At 32.9% G+C, this 15,688-nt stretch overlaps 1 protein-coding gene across 1 annotated transcript in view; it reads left to right on the plus strand.

Annotated features, from left to right (window-relative positions):
* The first annotated feature begins 1,076 nt into the window (after positions 1-1,076).
* The window catches only part of LOC137920058 (dihydrolipoyllysine-residue succinyltransferase component of 2-oxoglutarate dehydrogenase complex, mitochondrial-like), a 126,172-nt gene continuing 111,560 nt past the window's right edge, over positions 1,077-15,688 (plus strand). Inside the window, exons 1-2 of the mRNA XM_068763290.1 lie at positions 1,077-1,117; positions 1,704-1,899. Coding sequence (XP_068619391.1) covers positions 1,077-1,117; positions 1,704-1,899 — 237 coding nt within the window. The remainder of the gene's footprint in view (positions 1,118-1,703; positions 1,900-15,688) is intronic.

A 15,688-nucleotide genomic window follows, 5' to 3' on the forward strand; every position in this document is an offset into this window, starting at 1 on the left:
ATATTATCTCATATTCGATGTAAAAGTAGTTACAAAATCTGAATTTAGGACGTAGCAAAAATAGCGCAAGTAATGGATTTATTATCCACGTAAGAGCTTCAACATTCGCTGCGAGCGAGCGCCCGAAATATCTTTTGAAAGAATTCATAATGAGCACGGCAAGCCACAGACTAAAACACAGATTCTAATTATTTTAATAATTATTAAATATGTTCGAAAACGTTTACAATATCTGGGGAATAGTTTAAATCTTTCAAAGATAAATTTACTCTGTGAACATTTTCCTGACCTAGAATATGAATAAACTATTTATATACTATGTATGTATAATTGTAGTAGTAATTTTAATAGAAAAGAATGCCTTTCATTTGTTTTCATAATTTCTTTAATTTGAAGAAGTCAGGAGAAGAATGCTTGTAAAGCTTAATTTAATAACTAGAATCAAATTGGTCTCCTTTGTAATAACATTCTTCTACTTAAAATAAATAAATAATAAAAAGCGTCCTGATCTGTAAAACCTTTATTACCATGTCAGCAGATAAATGCCCTATGCGAGGCATAGGCCTGCCCCAAAGATTGCAACAAACGCCTAATGAGGCCTACCAACAAAAGTACTTTTCGCTCCTAACGGCTAGATCTGAGATAAGCTCACAACAAATTCTGATCTTTGTTACAAACTAAGGTTTACAATGATCACTTGAAAGTCCTAAATTCGTTATTATATAATTTTATTCTTTAACTTCTACTGTTTGAAAGAAATTATTTACACTGTAGTAATATATTTTGGAAGTTAAGCTGAAGTAATGAACAAAACAATCTCATAAAAAAATCTAGTGCTAGGCAGCATTTTGAATAACTATGTTTATAAATATATGTAACAAAAGGTCTATATAATAACCAAAAAAGAAAGATTGAAACCATAATACACTAACGGGAAATAGGAGACAAATAAAATACATTTAAACTTTTTAAGTAACATGACTAGTTTATCTGCATATAGCTTGCCTGTGACAGCGAGAAGGTATAATTGATACAAATTTTCCGTCAAGCCTTCGCCTAAATACGGAAAAGCCTGTATGAGTAGACACGAGCGTCGTAAACAAACGGCGGACTTCAGGTAATATTACACGCTTTTGTTGGAAAAAGAAGCCGAACAGAAGTAGAGTCACATATATTTATACGTAAAAAGTACTATGCAGCGATATCCAGAGACATAAGTCAAAACAGGCCTTCAACTTAGTTGACCCTCAGAATTGTAATAATAATTTTGTCTCCGTCTCTTTTTTTATAATACATTGTAAAACCATGTTCACATTAACCAGTTGGCATTGTAAGTCTTTCAGAATATATGGACACTTCACAGTTACAGTTAATAACATAAAAGACTCCACAATTTGTCCGTATTTACTTTAATTTGTTAATGCGAACACGGCTTTCTAATTTAATTACACAAAGCTATTTTCGGCTAAATAGAGTAACAACGATGAATTACTATTTTCTTAAAGCATATAGAATTACTACATATGCTAATTTTTTTTTTCAATATATTTGTGGTTATATATCACTTAGGATGTTAAACCTAAACATATTGATATTGACTAAAACCTCTTGAATCCTCGGCTTGGACCAGTGTAATGACATATGATATTCCATCATAGAGAGGTATTTATATATTTATACTATAACCAGTGATTTCTTTCCAGAGGAATGGAGGATTGGAAACTTGAAGTATTTGTGGGCAGGCCAAATAGCGCGCAAAACGGAGAAGTACTAGGACTTTTAAATTCTGAAGTGAAGACCTTGGACCAGCAAACGCAGCATAGGACATTCACACACAAGGTGGACAGAAGACTGTGTTGCGTTCTTTTGAAGATTCTGGTAGCAGGCAACTTCCGACCGGTATTTTTTTTAATCTATTAGGGAAACCTATGTCCAACAGTGGACATCCTAAACTTGAGAAATTCACATTGAAATCCTTAAAAAAAGAACTTTACTTCTAGTGGGCCAAGCTTATGAAACTTCAAGTACATGTATATTATTATGTATGTATTGTATATTTACTTTATCGCCGCGTTAAAAACGAAATGCACTGAGAAGAAACGGCAAGAAACTCGACATTTCAAAAGCCAAGTAAAAACTATTTTCCTTAAAACATTATAAAACTTATGTACAGTGCTTTGAAAGCATTGTTATTGTCTAGACAACCCTGTGTAAGGAATGTGCTATTATTTCTATTATATTAAGATTGTGTTATCATAAATATAGATAAATAACTGTTCACGTTTGCTTATTTAATAATAAATGTTAAAATACGTGTTGTGTAAGTTGGTGTTTAAGATAAGCGAGTAAATCTTATATTCAACGTGAATTAATGTTGTGCGCGATGCGACAAAAACACAACTAATGTTGGGTCGTTTCGCAAACAGCGTTGTTCTGTGGTGGGTGTAAAAACGAGCACGGGCTCCTTTCCCATCAGTCTTGGGGCGCGCGCGGCACTCGTAATGAGGACGAGTTTCAATTTACTCCGCAGCTGCAGTCGCTTTTTGTCCAGATGGACTTGTCACCCGAGCGGAATTGTTTAGCGCGCTCCAACTAATTTATTTCCATCTAAACAAGTAAATAAACCGCTTTATATCTCTATCTATTTTTAGTACTAACCTCGCGATAATAAATAAGAGAAATGCTTGCTGCACCGACACACTTCTTACTTGCAAAAGTTATTGTGTAAAAAAGTCATTAAATAAACTGTATTATAGAGTCATTGCCTTATTAATCGAATATTAATCTGAAATTAAACGATATTAACATCGATTACTGACAATAAATAGTTTTCTATTTCTTTAAAAAAAATTTCATTAAACAATATTTTTGTTAAGTTTATGTCAGACGATTAATAACTGATTAATATAACTTTGTGGTTCGTATTAACAAATTAAATTGTTGTTTTTACATTTTGACTCGAAACTAACCCATTTTCTTCCAATAAGATCTTTTTTGAAATTAACTCGTGTCCATCAAAATTCAAATCGTCATTTGAACTTATGTGGAATTGTTATGAATTAATTTGTTTTAGATTACTAAAACAAATTAATTTATAACAATTCCACATTCCGAAAAATATTTTGTTACGAAAAAACGAATCTCTCTTTAAATTTTATATATATATATATATATACTAAATCTGCATAAATTCAATCTATGTATGTTGGTGATAGATTTTCTACAATTATAGTGGCACCAGATACTAATATTGGTTAGCACAAGTAATTAATTCATTCAATATTTTTACTGTTCTGAAGTGCTATTTATTACATTTCGGAATTAAGTATAACAAGTAATTCAATGAAAAGATTATTCTTTTAAAAATTAAACGCAATCGTCCGCCAACGTTCATTTAAAAAAAAATAGTTGACAAAATGTCTAAATGACATTACAGCAAAAATAAAATATACACGATACGATTCGTTTATTATACTTTATGTACTAAATTATTTTGGAACATGTTAGTGCTAGTAAAATTTTTATCTATTATGACTAAAAATGAAAGCTAGGAAGGAAAAAAAGCCTTCATTCGCGAACTATAATGAAATATATACACTATAGTATTCAAAGGTAATACTGAAAATATTAAACATTAAATATAGTATTGTTTACTATATACCACATTTCATTTTTCGAACCTTTAATAATATTATAGTATATATTTAAGGTGCAGATTTCAATAGTATAATTCAACAAAGGTACTTTAACTAAACTGAATCATATCATAGTCACGATACGTGTTTTTATGCGGAGAAAAGGTTTATACGAACAATTTTTCCATTCATAAATCCCCGGCAGCTACCCGGTCTCAGTAAGACGTGTATAAATACAGTACTATTTGTCTACCGGTACGGGCGATCCAATTAAATCTATTCCGCCGTAATCTAGGACCATCTGCGCCCGTAGAGCCGCGCTATCTCTGCCCAATCCGTGTAACAAAGGCACGACAGCTTTGTTCCTTCTTTTGTTTTGTCCTCCTTTGTTCTTTGCAATTAAGAAAAATTACGGTGAATGTGTGACTTTTTTTTCAACTTTTATATAATGTTCTTTTATTTGAGGCCAGTCCTTTATTTGAGTAAATACATTATAATGTTTCTAATTTAATCGTAATTTATATGTATATGAATTTCTTATATTAAGCACATAATTATGAAATATGCCGATAGACGCCTAATGCAAGGCCCTTGACCAAAAATTGCCACGATGACTGGTGTTGCGTCTGTTGTCATCTGTCCACCTAGAAAATGACACAGTTATTTAAAATCCGAAAAGTTTTAAAATATATAATTCACTTTTGGACATAACAGAAAAATTATCATAGGTAAGTTCCTAAATTTGACGTACGAGTATTTAAGTCGAAGTTTAACTGATCCGATAAATAAAAGATAATATATGTTGTTATGAATGGATCATTTAATTTTCCCATTGACATTTCTTTTAAAATTTCAACTTACTTCTTAATGTTAATTTTTAAACAATACCTGTATATCATACTTTTATAATTCTTTTGCACATATATTAAGGTAAGTGTTTTGTTTTATTTTTACTTTTTACACCTTGTGTAATGCCGGATTTAATTCCTTATATTATTCTCCGCCTTTCAACCGTTTGGTGCATAAATAACTTAACTCTCAAGATCACAGTCGCTCAGTGAGCCAAGGCTTAGGGGTCTGGATTGGTGACCACGGACCGGCAAGACCCGCGCAGAACAACCACCCACAAGTTAGACAGACGAACATGTTAAGGTTAGCAGACGCTGAATGCAGCCTGCTACGAACTGGTCCTATTAGAAATGTATTTCTACAAGGTGACGTCTTAGAGCTGAAATTATGATCATATAAAATATTATATTTTTTGGGCTTTTAACAAATACGAAAATCATATTACGAAAAATAGGATAATTGTACGCATGTTTTATTATTATACAACCAAAAGTAAAGTTACTGATAAATTATGTAGGCGGCTTCAATAACTTACTGATATTATAGATAAATGTATACATGCTGGAATATATTCAGTTTCCATCTGTACATAAGAAGGTTTAATGTAGTTTACCGTCCTCTCCGTTTATATCCCGGAAATTGTTTAATGCGAAATAGCTTTCTATGAGAATTTAATGTAAGTAAATAATTAAACATTCGAATATCCGAGTTGTGATCGTAAAAAAATTGAGAAACATAACTAATTACCTAACAAGAATACAGAAAGAAATCTCCGGGTAACAGCACTTTAACTAACCCGGTTGTGTATTAGCCCAGGGCAAATCGAAGCGTTCCTGCCAAATGTCGACGAATCCCTTTGTACTTCGAACCGGAAACACGTCAATAAGTGGCGTCGGTGTTCATAAATATTTAAATGGATCCTGAGTAGACGAGCTTCATATATTTAGTTCCAAGTTATTGATCGCAGACGTTTCATTTCATTCTCTCTTTTGCTTCGTTAATATTTTTTAATACCGACAATTTTTAATATTTAATGGAATCAGGCGTTATTTTGCGGAAGTCCATCCTAAGTAAAAAAAGGACCAATATTTAGCCACTTCCGCACATGCAGTGGTAGTCGTGCAACAAAGTGCACCGCCCGCCAGCCCGCTGATAAATGCGTATGCGGCAAACAATGCGAATTACACAACTGCCACCATTAAATCACTCAACACGTGTTTCACCCCTCCACGGGGCATCTTCAGGAGTTATGTTACACCGATTAGTGCCAAACACAGAGTCAACTGTGTATGGTGTGTGCTACTATTTTTACTATTTAAGATTATGTATTACTTGCACAAACCGGTAGACGCTGCGTAGATAGGCTCCACACTAAGTTAACTGACGACATAGTTAAGGTAGAGCAAAGTAGCTGGTTGCGGGAAGCGCTAAATCGGTCATCATGACGATCTGGAATGTTCAATGCTAGCAGCATCTATCAATCTATCTACAATGTCAGCGACTATCTCACTGATGGCGTCAAAATTCAAAACGTTTTAACTCATATTAGTATTGTTGTCGTAGTCATCAGCAATACGCAGCTCTCTGATGTGAACGCTACTACTATATTCTTGTAAATTCGAAATCATTTTTCGAAAAATCTATCTACAATATGACCTGTTCAAATAATAAAAGCTCCAGACCTCAGAAAAGACGATGCAAACTTAGCAGTACATCTATTGTATTATTATTGTGTCTCACAATGCAAAGAAAAATCTATTGGCTAATAAATGATAGGATCTATATGTATACATATAATAATTGCTAAATACGTAACTAATCTCGAACCTAGAAAACGGCTTATTAACAAAATATATACTTTAATTTTTTATCATAGTGCAACTTTACATTTAATCATCTAAATGTCTAGATCTTCACTGCTAGATTTAGGCCTACCCAAAACATTTCCAATAGGACCGATTGAGAACAGCCTATATACAGGCTGCTGAGTGAACCTTCTTCTGCTTCAATCTTCTTTTCCTACCTTCAACCTTCGCTCTGCTTGCCGGTCAGGGTCTCCGCTTCCGATCCTTAAGATCGCCCTATGTGGCCTGTCAATGCCACTTATATTAACATATATATATATATACAAATACATATATATACAAATATATATATATATATAGTTATATGTATATTTATATATATATATGTATGTATATATATATATGCATGCATACATATAGCATTTATGTGTACATCTACATTTGTAATTTTTTACAAATTTCTATGATTATTTTCATATTTTTGCAAAGCAATTGCACATGTGTCACGAAGTTTGTAGAGTGAAAAAAAAACTTATAAGGCTATTCAAAAATAAATAAATATTTATTAAAATCACTGGCCAGTGTGCCGTACACTTTATGCCGCAGATATTAAGAAAAATAGAAATATTCACGTACGTCCTCCTACGAACACTCATTAATTATTAGTCTAGCGCGGTATTGTTAAAATTATCTAAGCCCCGAAGCTCTTTTGATATAAACAAGCCCATTGTGACCACGTCTCCGTCATTAAGATAAAATTTCTCTTCCTTTGTCGGAAATTATTATATAATTAAGACAATACCTCGCCGCGGAAAATGAAATGAAATTTAAAAAATACGAATCATACACATGTTTGTAAAAAATTTCTTCATTTTTTATTATAAAAGGATTGGAATTGAATTGGAATGGATTTGGATATGGTGTTCCCTTACATTAATTGCCAGCAAGCTATACATTCACCCCTTGAAACCCCTTTTTCTAACCAATCATTCTGTAAAGTGTCACTTTATTTCACCGTGAAATTTAAATGTTAATTAATTTAATAAATATAAAATAAATTGTAGTTGAACTAATATTAGATTGAACGAATGACGCCGAGAGCGGGGACGTTAGGTTTTAATTTAGGTACCAGTCGCAAGCCGACCAAGTTTAGAAGGTTGACAGGTCTCATCGGTTAATAATATACCCACGTTCCCTCAAGTGCACATTTAAACTTGTAGATATGTGACAATAAATAAATATCTATTTTTGACATTATATAGATATCAAAGTAAAAAAAAATAGTAGTTATTCTGCAACCCTTTGGCAACTGTGTACGAATTCACAATACACATTCACGTTCCAAATTACTTTGTTATAAATGTAAGAAGATAGATAATTCTAAGATTTATAAGAATGATATAAAAGTCCGTTTAAATTTGTTCTAGACTTTGGACCGTTACATTTGATTGCAATTACAACTTGTGTTGCTTAATAATCTGATAATAAACGTCTTAGCTAACTTTCAAAAAGTTATACCTGTCCAGATTGTCACTAAATACTTTCCAATCCTGTCGTAATTATGTCAAACAAGGTGATTTATTTATAAACAAATATAACAATAAAATTATCTTTATTCTTATACAGTCCAGAGTCTAGCCACTAAATAATTAATCGGCCACCTCTAGAAGCTTCCTAATGCATTCTAGCTAAACTTTTACACTTGCACAGTCAGCTTCTAAACTTTAAGCTTCGCTCATTTATAATTCTGAAGCAAGCTTTTGCACCGCAGGGAAATAGCCGAGAGTTTCCCGTTAAATATTTTATCCAGCCCGCAGTCCCGCCTGCTTCAGACGAATTAGTTTAATACAGACTCGAGCCAAGATATTTCTCATTTGTGCAAAATATTCTTAAACCACTTTGTGTTAATTATTATAAAAGTAAATATTATTAATTTTTATGAACGAATTTCAGATCTTTTTATTATCAGTTTCATCATTATTTTTATTTCAGTCATAGAAGGTCCACTACTGGACATATGCTTTCCAATAAGACCGGCTTTTAATCAAAAACTTGAAAAGGTATAAAATAGACAAACAATATTTAAAGCCATAAACCTTTCTCTCGGGTTTTACATATTAAAAAATGTGTTGCGTTTATAAAGACAAGATAGAACATTACCGCTTTTAAAGTTAAAAAGAAAAAAAGTAATTAGATACACGCAAACAAGTACTTCCGTACAATAAGTTAAGTTGAAGACAAGACCCTTACTTCTTACTCTACTTATTCGGACCTTAACTGCGCTTGATGCCTTGACATTGTTTACTATGGAGGATTCTTCAAATTCGCTGCCCATCACTACTGTTAATGTTCAATACTCTCAATACATACTGAAGATCCTTAAAGACAAGATAAATATTCAAATTAACCGTAAATAAATACATATTTATACATAAAAATGAAAAACAGCTTCGCAAGTGTCCATATAGGCGTGTTTTCCAATCAATTTTTTTTAAGAGATTAATTTATTTAGATTAATATAATGACTGTATTATGTGCTATTTATTACTTTTTACATTGCTTTGCAAGAAAGTGGTAACTTTCATTACAGAAAATTGTTTTGATTAAGTATAAACGCAAAAAGGGTTAAAACACGTTGGCATGATGGACTTAAATCGTGAAATAGTTTTATAATATTAGATCTCTCTTCTCTTTCTTTCATTCACCTTTCTTATTATTTTTATGTGTGTCCAAACAATGTCTACTATTCTTTTCGAAAACAATTTTTATTTTAACAATTGCTTTTGAAAATTAACCGTCTACCTAGATTAATTTTAATCTGTTCACTTCCCTTTTTAATACTGTTCGAATTTCGTGACCTATTCTTTATAATTAAATCTGTAAAATGCGATTCCTGCTTGCCCCAATTATTTCCTAATACCGGGAAAAGTTACCGAGTTTGAGGAAAAAAAATACGTTCGCATCCGGAACCTCTCGACCGAAACAGCGGGCCTCGATTGAATCAATTTAAACAGGAGCCGAAAATCTCATCTCAAAGGGGTGCGTCCCTCATTATGCCCACGGAAGGATCGGGCAAAGAATCGACAACTTTAATATTGTATCCTCTGTAATCAAAAATTTATCGACTTTGACCCTTATACACATATAAATAAAACCCGTGACTGATTTTATCTACTAAATAGAAGTGTTTTCTGAATTTTTGCAAAGCGTAATCGTCTGTTTCGGGCACCGGGTGGGAGCAGAATAAGGGTTTCCAAAATGGCTGCCATAAGATTTCGTTCGGTAGTATTAATTAAGCCTTATAATTTATAGCAGGCCCAGCTTTTACCCAGCACAACATTGATTTATGATTTTAAATACAATCTCTTTGATTATATATCTCCTAAACGTTTTATTTATTACAAATATATTACACTGAAGTTTTATTAGGTCGTAGGTATAATCTCATAAAAACCTTTTATTTTGTTTCTAACCTGGTCGAAGGATATTTTACGATTTTCCTGAGACACAAAATAAAGTGGCCACTTGTACAATATGTTTCTCAGATCATCATCATCATCATCATCTTTGAACATCCACTGCTGGACATAGGCCTCTTTCAAAGATTCTCACTGAGAATCGCTGGAAGCGACCTATATTTATGAAATAATCAGGTAACACCCCGATGACAAGAGAATTTATTGTTAAATCGTACACAATTTAATTTAATTGACTATAAAGAAATTACTATTTTTCATAGAAAAAAAAGAAATCTTTATTGGTCGCTCTATGAGTTTAATTTATTTTTAGAATACTCTATTTCCCTACCAATATTCAACTGAATGAACGCCACTGCGGCAGACCGTAGTATGTTTAATATCAAATCACGCCAAATTAAACATATTATACATGTTGAGATATTTTAATAGACAAGTTACAATATTTAAATAGTAATAATTAAAACTATTTTACACACAATAAAAGCTTACTTTACTTTCATTTAACTAAGTACAAAATAAATAATTTGCCTAACGCGTACACAGCCCTGGCCATTATCTTAGCTTAAATCTAAATTTTAATAAGCGAATAGAACAGAGAACAATATTTAACGGCTTTCTAAATAATAAAACTACAAGACACGATAAGTATGTTTTAAATTAATTATGTATGTTTAGAGTATAGTGAAAATGAAAATAATGAACTTTATCACATTATAATGACAATTATAATGTGATAAAGTTCTCAATTGATCAATGTACCTATATACTCAAGTCAGCTGCGATGCTACAAAATGTCCGTAATAGAATTATGTAAACAGAGCACACCTCCCCCTGTATCCAACGTCTCTCCTCATTATTCCACCCCTGCAATAATTCATCCATAAGCCAAACCTTTGAAAAAATTGATCGAAATACAGAAGATACTCAATGCGTCCCAGTTTTAAATTCTTAGTTTGATAACAGCCCCGAAGCTGGGAAAATAAATATTTTTTAAATCATAATCAATAGCAAATTTGATTATTCATTACGTATAGAAAATCAAGAGAGACAATATGAGCAAAAGGGGCGGTGAACTGTTTGATGTTTTATCTCGCTGCCTTTTGACGTAAAACATTAACCACGCTAATCCGGGATCATATATTTGCCTGTGAAGGTTATGCCTTTGAAACTCCGATGCTCGAGCATTGTCGAGTTTCTTTTACTTTTTTTACATACCATGCATTTACTGACTTTTTCTTTTTTTTCTTCGTCACTTTCTTATGACTGAGGGTCGTGAACAAGCGCGTCAGTATCTGCTTAAGTCTGCGAAAGTCAGTTTATTTTTATTTATTACTTCTAGTGAGATCATTACCATGTTTCAGATGAAGGAGCATAGTTAAAAATGATATCATTGTATGAGGCTCCGATTATAGCAATTCATCGAGCTATGATAAAGATCTCACAATTACCTTCAAATCATTTCACATTCAGAGCCGTAGTTTCTGAAGAGACTTCACGCCAAAATAATTCATGAAGTATCCGCCAAAGCACATAAGAGTTTGACTGCTTCCATATACCTTCCTTTTTTTTCATAACTTAAACTTATCATAGCATAGCGATATAATAAGCTTGATTTTTTCTGCACATCATCAAATATATATTACTACATACATAGATTATTTAGATTCTAATAGAGTTTCAACACTCTTATAGTTTCTCTTCCTACCCCACTGGCATAAAAACCGCATAATTATGATTAAATGTTCAGATTTAAACAAAAGTTTGCAAGCTCTCTTATCTACTATCTGCATATATTATAAATAAAAAAATTGGAGTAATGACAATTTTTTCAAAAGTTTTATAACTATTTTTTGCAATAACATGAACATGAATTTAATATATGATTCAAGATCTATTTATAGTTAGTGTCGTTAAGTGACTGCAAACGTCTGAAGATAAGGGTTGTCGAAGATGTCAGGTATCCCAAACAGACGCGGCGTCGCATCTCAAGTGAGAACTAAGTGATTGCAACCGACAAGTAATTAACTTCATCTATAACGTTCTACCTTGTTAAGTGAAACACTACATCTCAAACGTATGTGTTCGTGCATATCAAATTATTAAATACATCTTGATGCAGCTTCCTTCAGAACCAAATTGTAAAGGCAATTCTAACAGAAAAAATATTTCATTAATTAATATTAAGTTTCCTATTTCAATATGGCCGCTAGTGAAACTTTGCTATACCATATTTGCCAGAAATTATTGTAAGAGAGTAAAAGGGACGTACTTATAAATAAAATTGCCACTTTTAAAGAAGTTATTTCGATGTCATTTGTGCTATGCAAGACGTTTGTTTTTACTTCTACAACTTTCAAAACACATTTGACAAAATTTTTACTACTTGTAATTTTTGAAACACTAATGCAGTAATAAATTAATTTATTTTATATTTTGTTATGTAACAACTGAACACACATTAGTTCTATGAGACTCTATAAAAGTAGTGTAGTTTTTAGACGATAAAATTTAATTACTCGATGTAATATTTTAGTAGGTTTCCTAACTTCGTTTCTTAAAAATCATTTGCCGCTATCGTTTCCGCCCTTCACTCACTGCAAGGCAAGGGCCTCCCCCAAAGATATCTATAGAGGGATATACTATAATTGCCTCGCTTGGCAGATGGGTTGACAATCGCACTGTGGTATTATGTTATGCAGCTGCCAATCCTCTGGAAACTTGTTTGTGAGCCGTGGTAAATGTATATAATTATGAATCATACATAAAATTGTATCCCAGAAATCGAACCCGCGACTTACGTTCGCAAGTCTCAGTCCTCTACCGCCAGGCTACCACTGTCCAAAAATTATTGCTAAACGATTAACTTAACGATTAAAAAACTTGTGCTGCATAAAGTTGAAGGCTTTTTCCTTCTTCGTCTTTTAGGTCTATAAAACATAAATAATTAATTATTTTTTAAAACTTTATGTCATATTAAAGACTGTAGTAATGCAGGGACTTGTTGGATTTTGCATTGGAAAAGTATAGACACAGTACACTTTCCAATATCAAGTGTTACGGCTTTTGATGTGTTTGGAGTACGTTCTTCCGTGAGTCGATCACTTCAGCAGCGTAAGCTATTCTTACTAACCTTTCTAAACCTAAACTTTTGCACATAGACGATATATGTATTAAGGTTTTATTGTTTTCCTTACGAAGTCAAATATACATTGAATGTATTTTAATAACCGAACATAGAAAAAAATTGGTTAACTCAAAGTCAATACGTACTCTTAAAATGTAATAATTGCATTTATTTTTTTAGTTTGCTAACTTGGATTCTTATCATTGCTTTTATCATCGTTCTCCTTGCGTAGATATATATTAATGGAATAACTACGGTTGCTCAAATGACATTTTCAGATTCCTCGGGTTCGAGGCGGCTGGTAGCAGCGGGCGCCTAGTATAAGCGGGGTCTTATTTAAGGTAGCGAAGCTCGTGAATCCCAAGGAAGCCTCGATACGGGTTGCTAAACACTATTATTTCACCGGTTTGGTAGGCCACAAAAGTAAAATTACTTTGGTGGACGATCCATCGAGCTTTTTGGAAGAGTTTGGAAGTTTAGTTGCGAACTATGTTACGCCATATGAGCAGGTCGGAGAGTGGTTCGTACTTCATCGGACCAGCGCGTGGGACTCCCGCCTCGTATTCGCCGTTTATCCTCTTTTTCAGTAAGCAAAACATTTTCGGAATTGTAACCGTCATCCTTGGCTATGTCAATGAAAAACTCATAAATTCGCTTAATAAAAAGGCGCGTGGACATTCCAAGTTCCATCAGTCTATTGAACGCGTAACATTCGTATCCAACACCCTATTTCTAACGCATCGGTACGCTTTAACTAACATACCCCCATTAATGAAAATCTTCAGTATATACAAATAAATGTTTAAAAATAAATTTAGTTAAAGAATTTAATTCAAAACACTTAAAGTTCATGTGAGCTTTTTATCAATTATCCTAAATTTATTCTTTTTTTATCAATTATCCTAATGTTAACTTATGAGAACAAATCGCGATATCCGGTGGTATTATTAATAAAGATCTGCCAAATGGCTTGCCTAACAGCTGTTATTTATTCCCTTGCCTACTTTTGTATTTTAAGGGTTGCTAATATATTTTATTTGTAGTAGAATAAGAATGCTTGTAATTGTTCAGAAGACAGTACGTCTTCTCTATTAAATGGCACAGACACAGACTTAAATATAAATCATTTATTAGAAATAACGCATGTGCTGTGGGAGAATATTGAAATAAAATAAATAAGACAGAGGACGTATTATTTAAAAAATTGGTGTATAATCATAATGTAAACATTTTTTTATTAAAACAACAATTAAAACTCAGATTGATAAACTTTGAGGCAAAAAAGAGAAATTTATAATTCGCTATTAAATTTTAAGACCGACGTTTTTATCTAGCGACGTCAAGAGCCATCCTGTTCAGCCATATTTATTAGGCCTTTTGTTTATCCCGGAGCAAATTGCAAGCGACGCCCTTCCGTAGAGACGGACAAAAAATGTTGATTATCATTGGACGCAATTCCCAAAACGGAAACCCCTTTTGTTATTGTCAAATTAGCCAATCCTCAAGATAACAAAAACATCCCTTTATTTCAAGGGACAAAAGCCCTTTTTATTGACGACCCAAATTTATTCAGGGCCGGCTTTAACTATCCCGTATGTAATCCAGGGTCGGCCGGGGTTGGAGAGGTTACCATAAATATGTATATAGCATTAATTTTTTTTTTCTACTAAACTTTATTTTATAAAATGGTTTGTAGAAAAAAATTGCCATGTCTTAAGTGCTTTTTTTTTAAGTTAAATTTCTGTTACCTATCTTCCTTCAAATCTCATTCGGAGCAGACTTTTTAGGTGGTTACTATAATGGGGTCATACGAACACTCGGTATGGTGTCTATATTAAAATCATATGTACTTTGTATGTCAAAAGCTTAAACAACGCATATGGGAAAAGTTAAGAACCAATTTTTTTACGCTATATGGCGTACTTTAAGTATTTATCGTATATATTAATATAATTAATAAACACATTACTAGTAAATATTATTTATAATGTATATTACTAATCGATATTTTACCTTCCCTTTTCATAGCGTAAAATTTATAAATATATTGATGAAAATTAGAAGTTTGATTTTAGAATCAATTTCAAATTGTGATTAATTTTTTCGTAACTAAATATAAACTGACAAGCGACAACGAAGGACGCCCACTCACAAGGAGAACAAATAATCTTGTTAAGGTCGCTGGAAAACGTTGGATGCAAGCCGCTTCCAAACGATCCTATTGGAAATTGGTGGAGATTTTAATTGGTGGTGGATGATGATGATGATGAAATATAAATATATAATTTAATGAGTAAAAGTTCTGTAAACCTTGTAGACACGAATAAAGTTGAATTAAATATAAAAGGGTTAAACGTAATGCGAAATTTTTATTGAAGATATAAAACCTCACAATTCGCAACGGTGAGGGAAGGGTGAGTTTTAACTATGCTCCTTGTATGTAATGAGGGGCCGGTGCCGCTGAGGTGTGGGTGATGGGGGATTAGAAGGGTGCGTCTTGCAAACGGACCTGCGTGCCCAGCCGCGGGCGGAGGCGATTTGTCCCTGACAACCCCCGCAAAACCCTTAATGCCTGCGTTGCTCAAATCTACATAATACTACCTATTTAAGTTTAACGCTTTATAGAAGTTATGTAATTCCTTCGTGTGTCATCGTCTAGTCGCTAAAATAAAGATCACATTCTGTATTGAGGTCATTGGGAAACGCTGGTCGAAAATCGCTTCTAACCAGTCTTATTAAAAACCTCTGGGAAGAGCCTACATCCAGCAGTAGACAACCTGGAGTTGAGATAATGAT

Source organism: Battus philenor, unplaced genomic scaffold (assembly GCF_028537555.1).
Source record: "Battus philenor isolate CCGP_79_NKW_IND1 unplaced genomic scaffold, ilBatPhil1.0.hap1 SCAF_17, whole genome shotgun sequence".
NCBI classification, from domain to species: Eukaryota; Metazoa; Arthropoda; class Insecta; order Lepidoptera; family Papilionidae; genus Battus; species Battus philenor.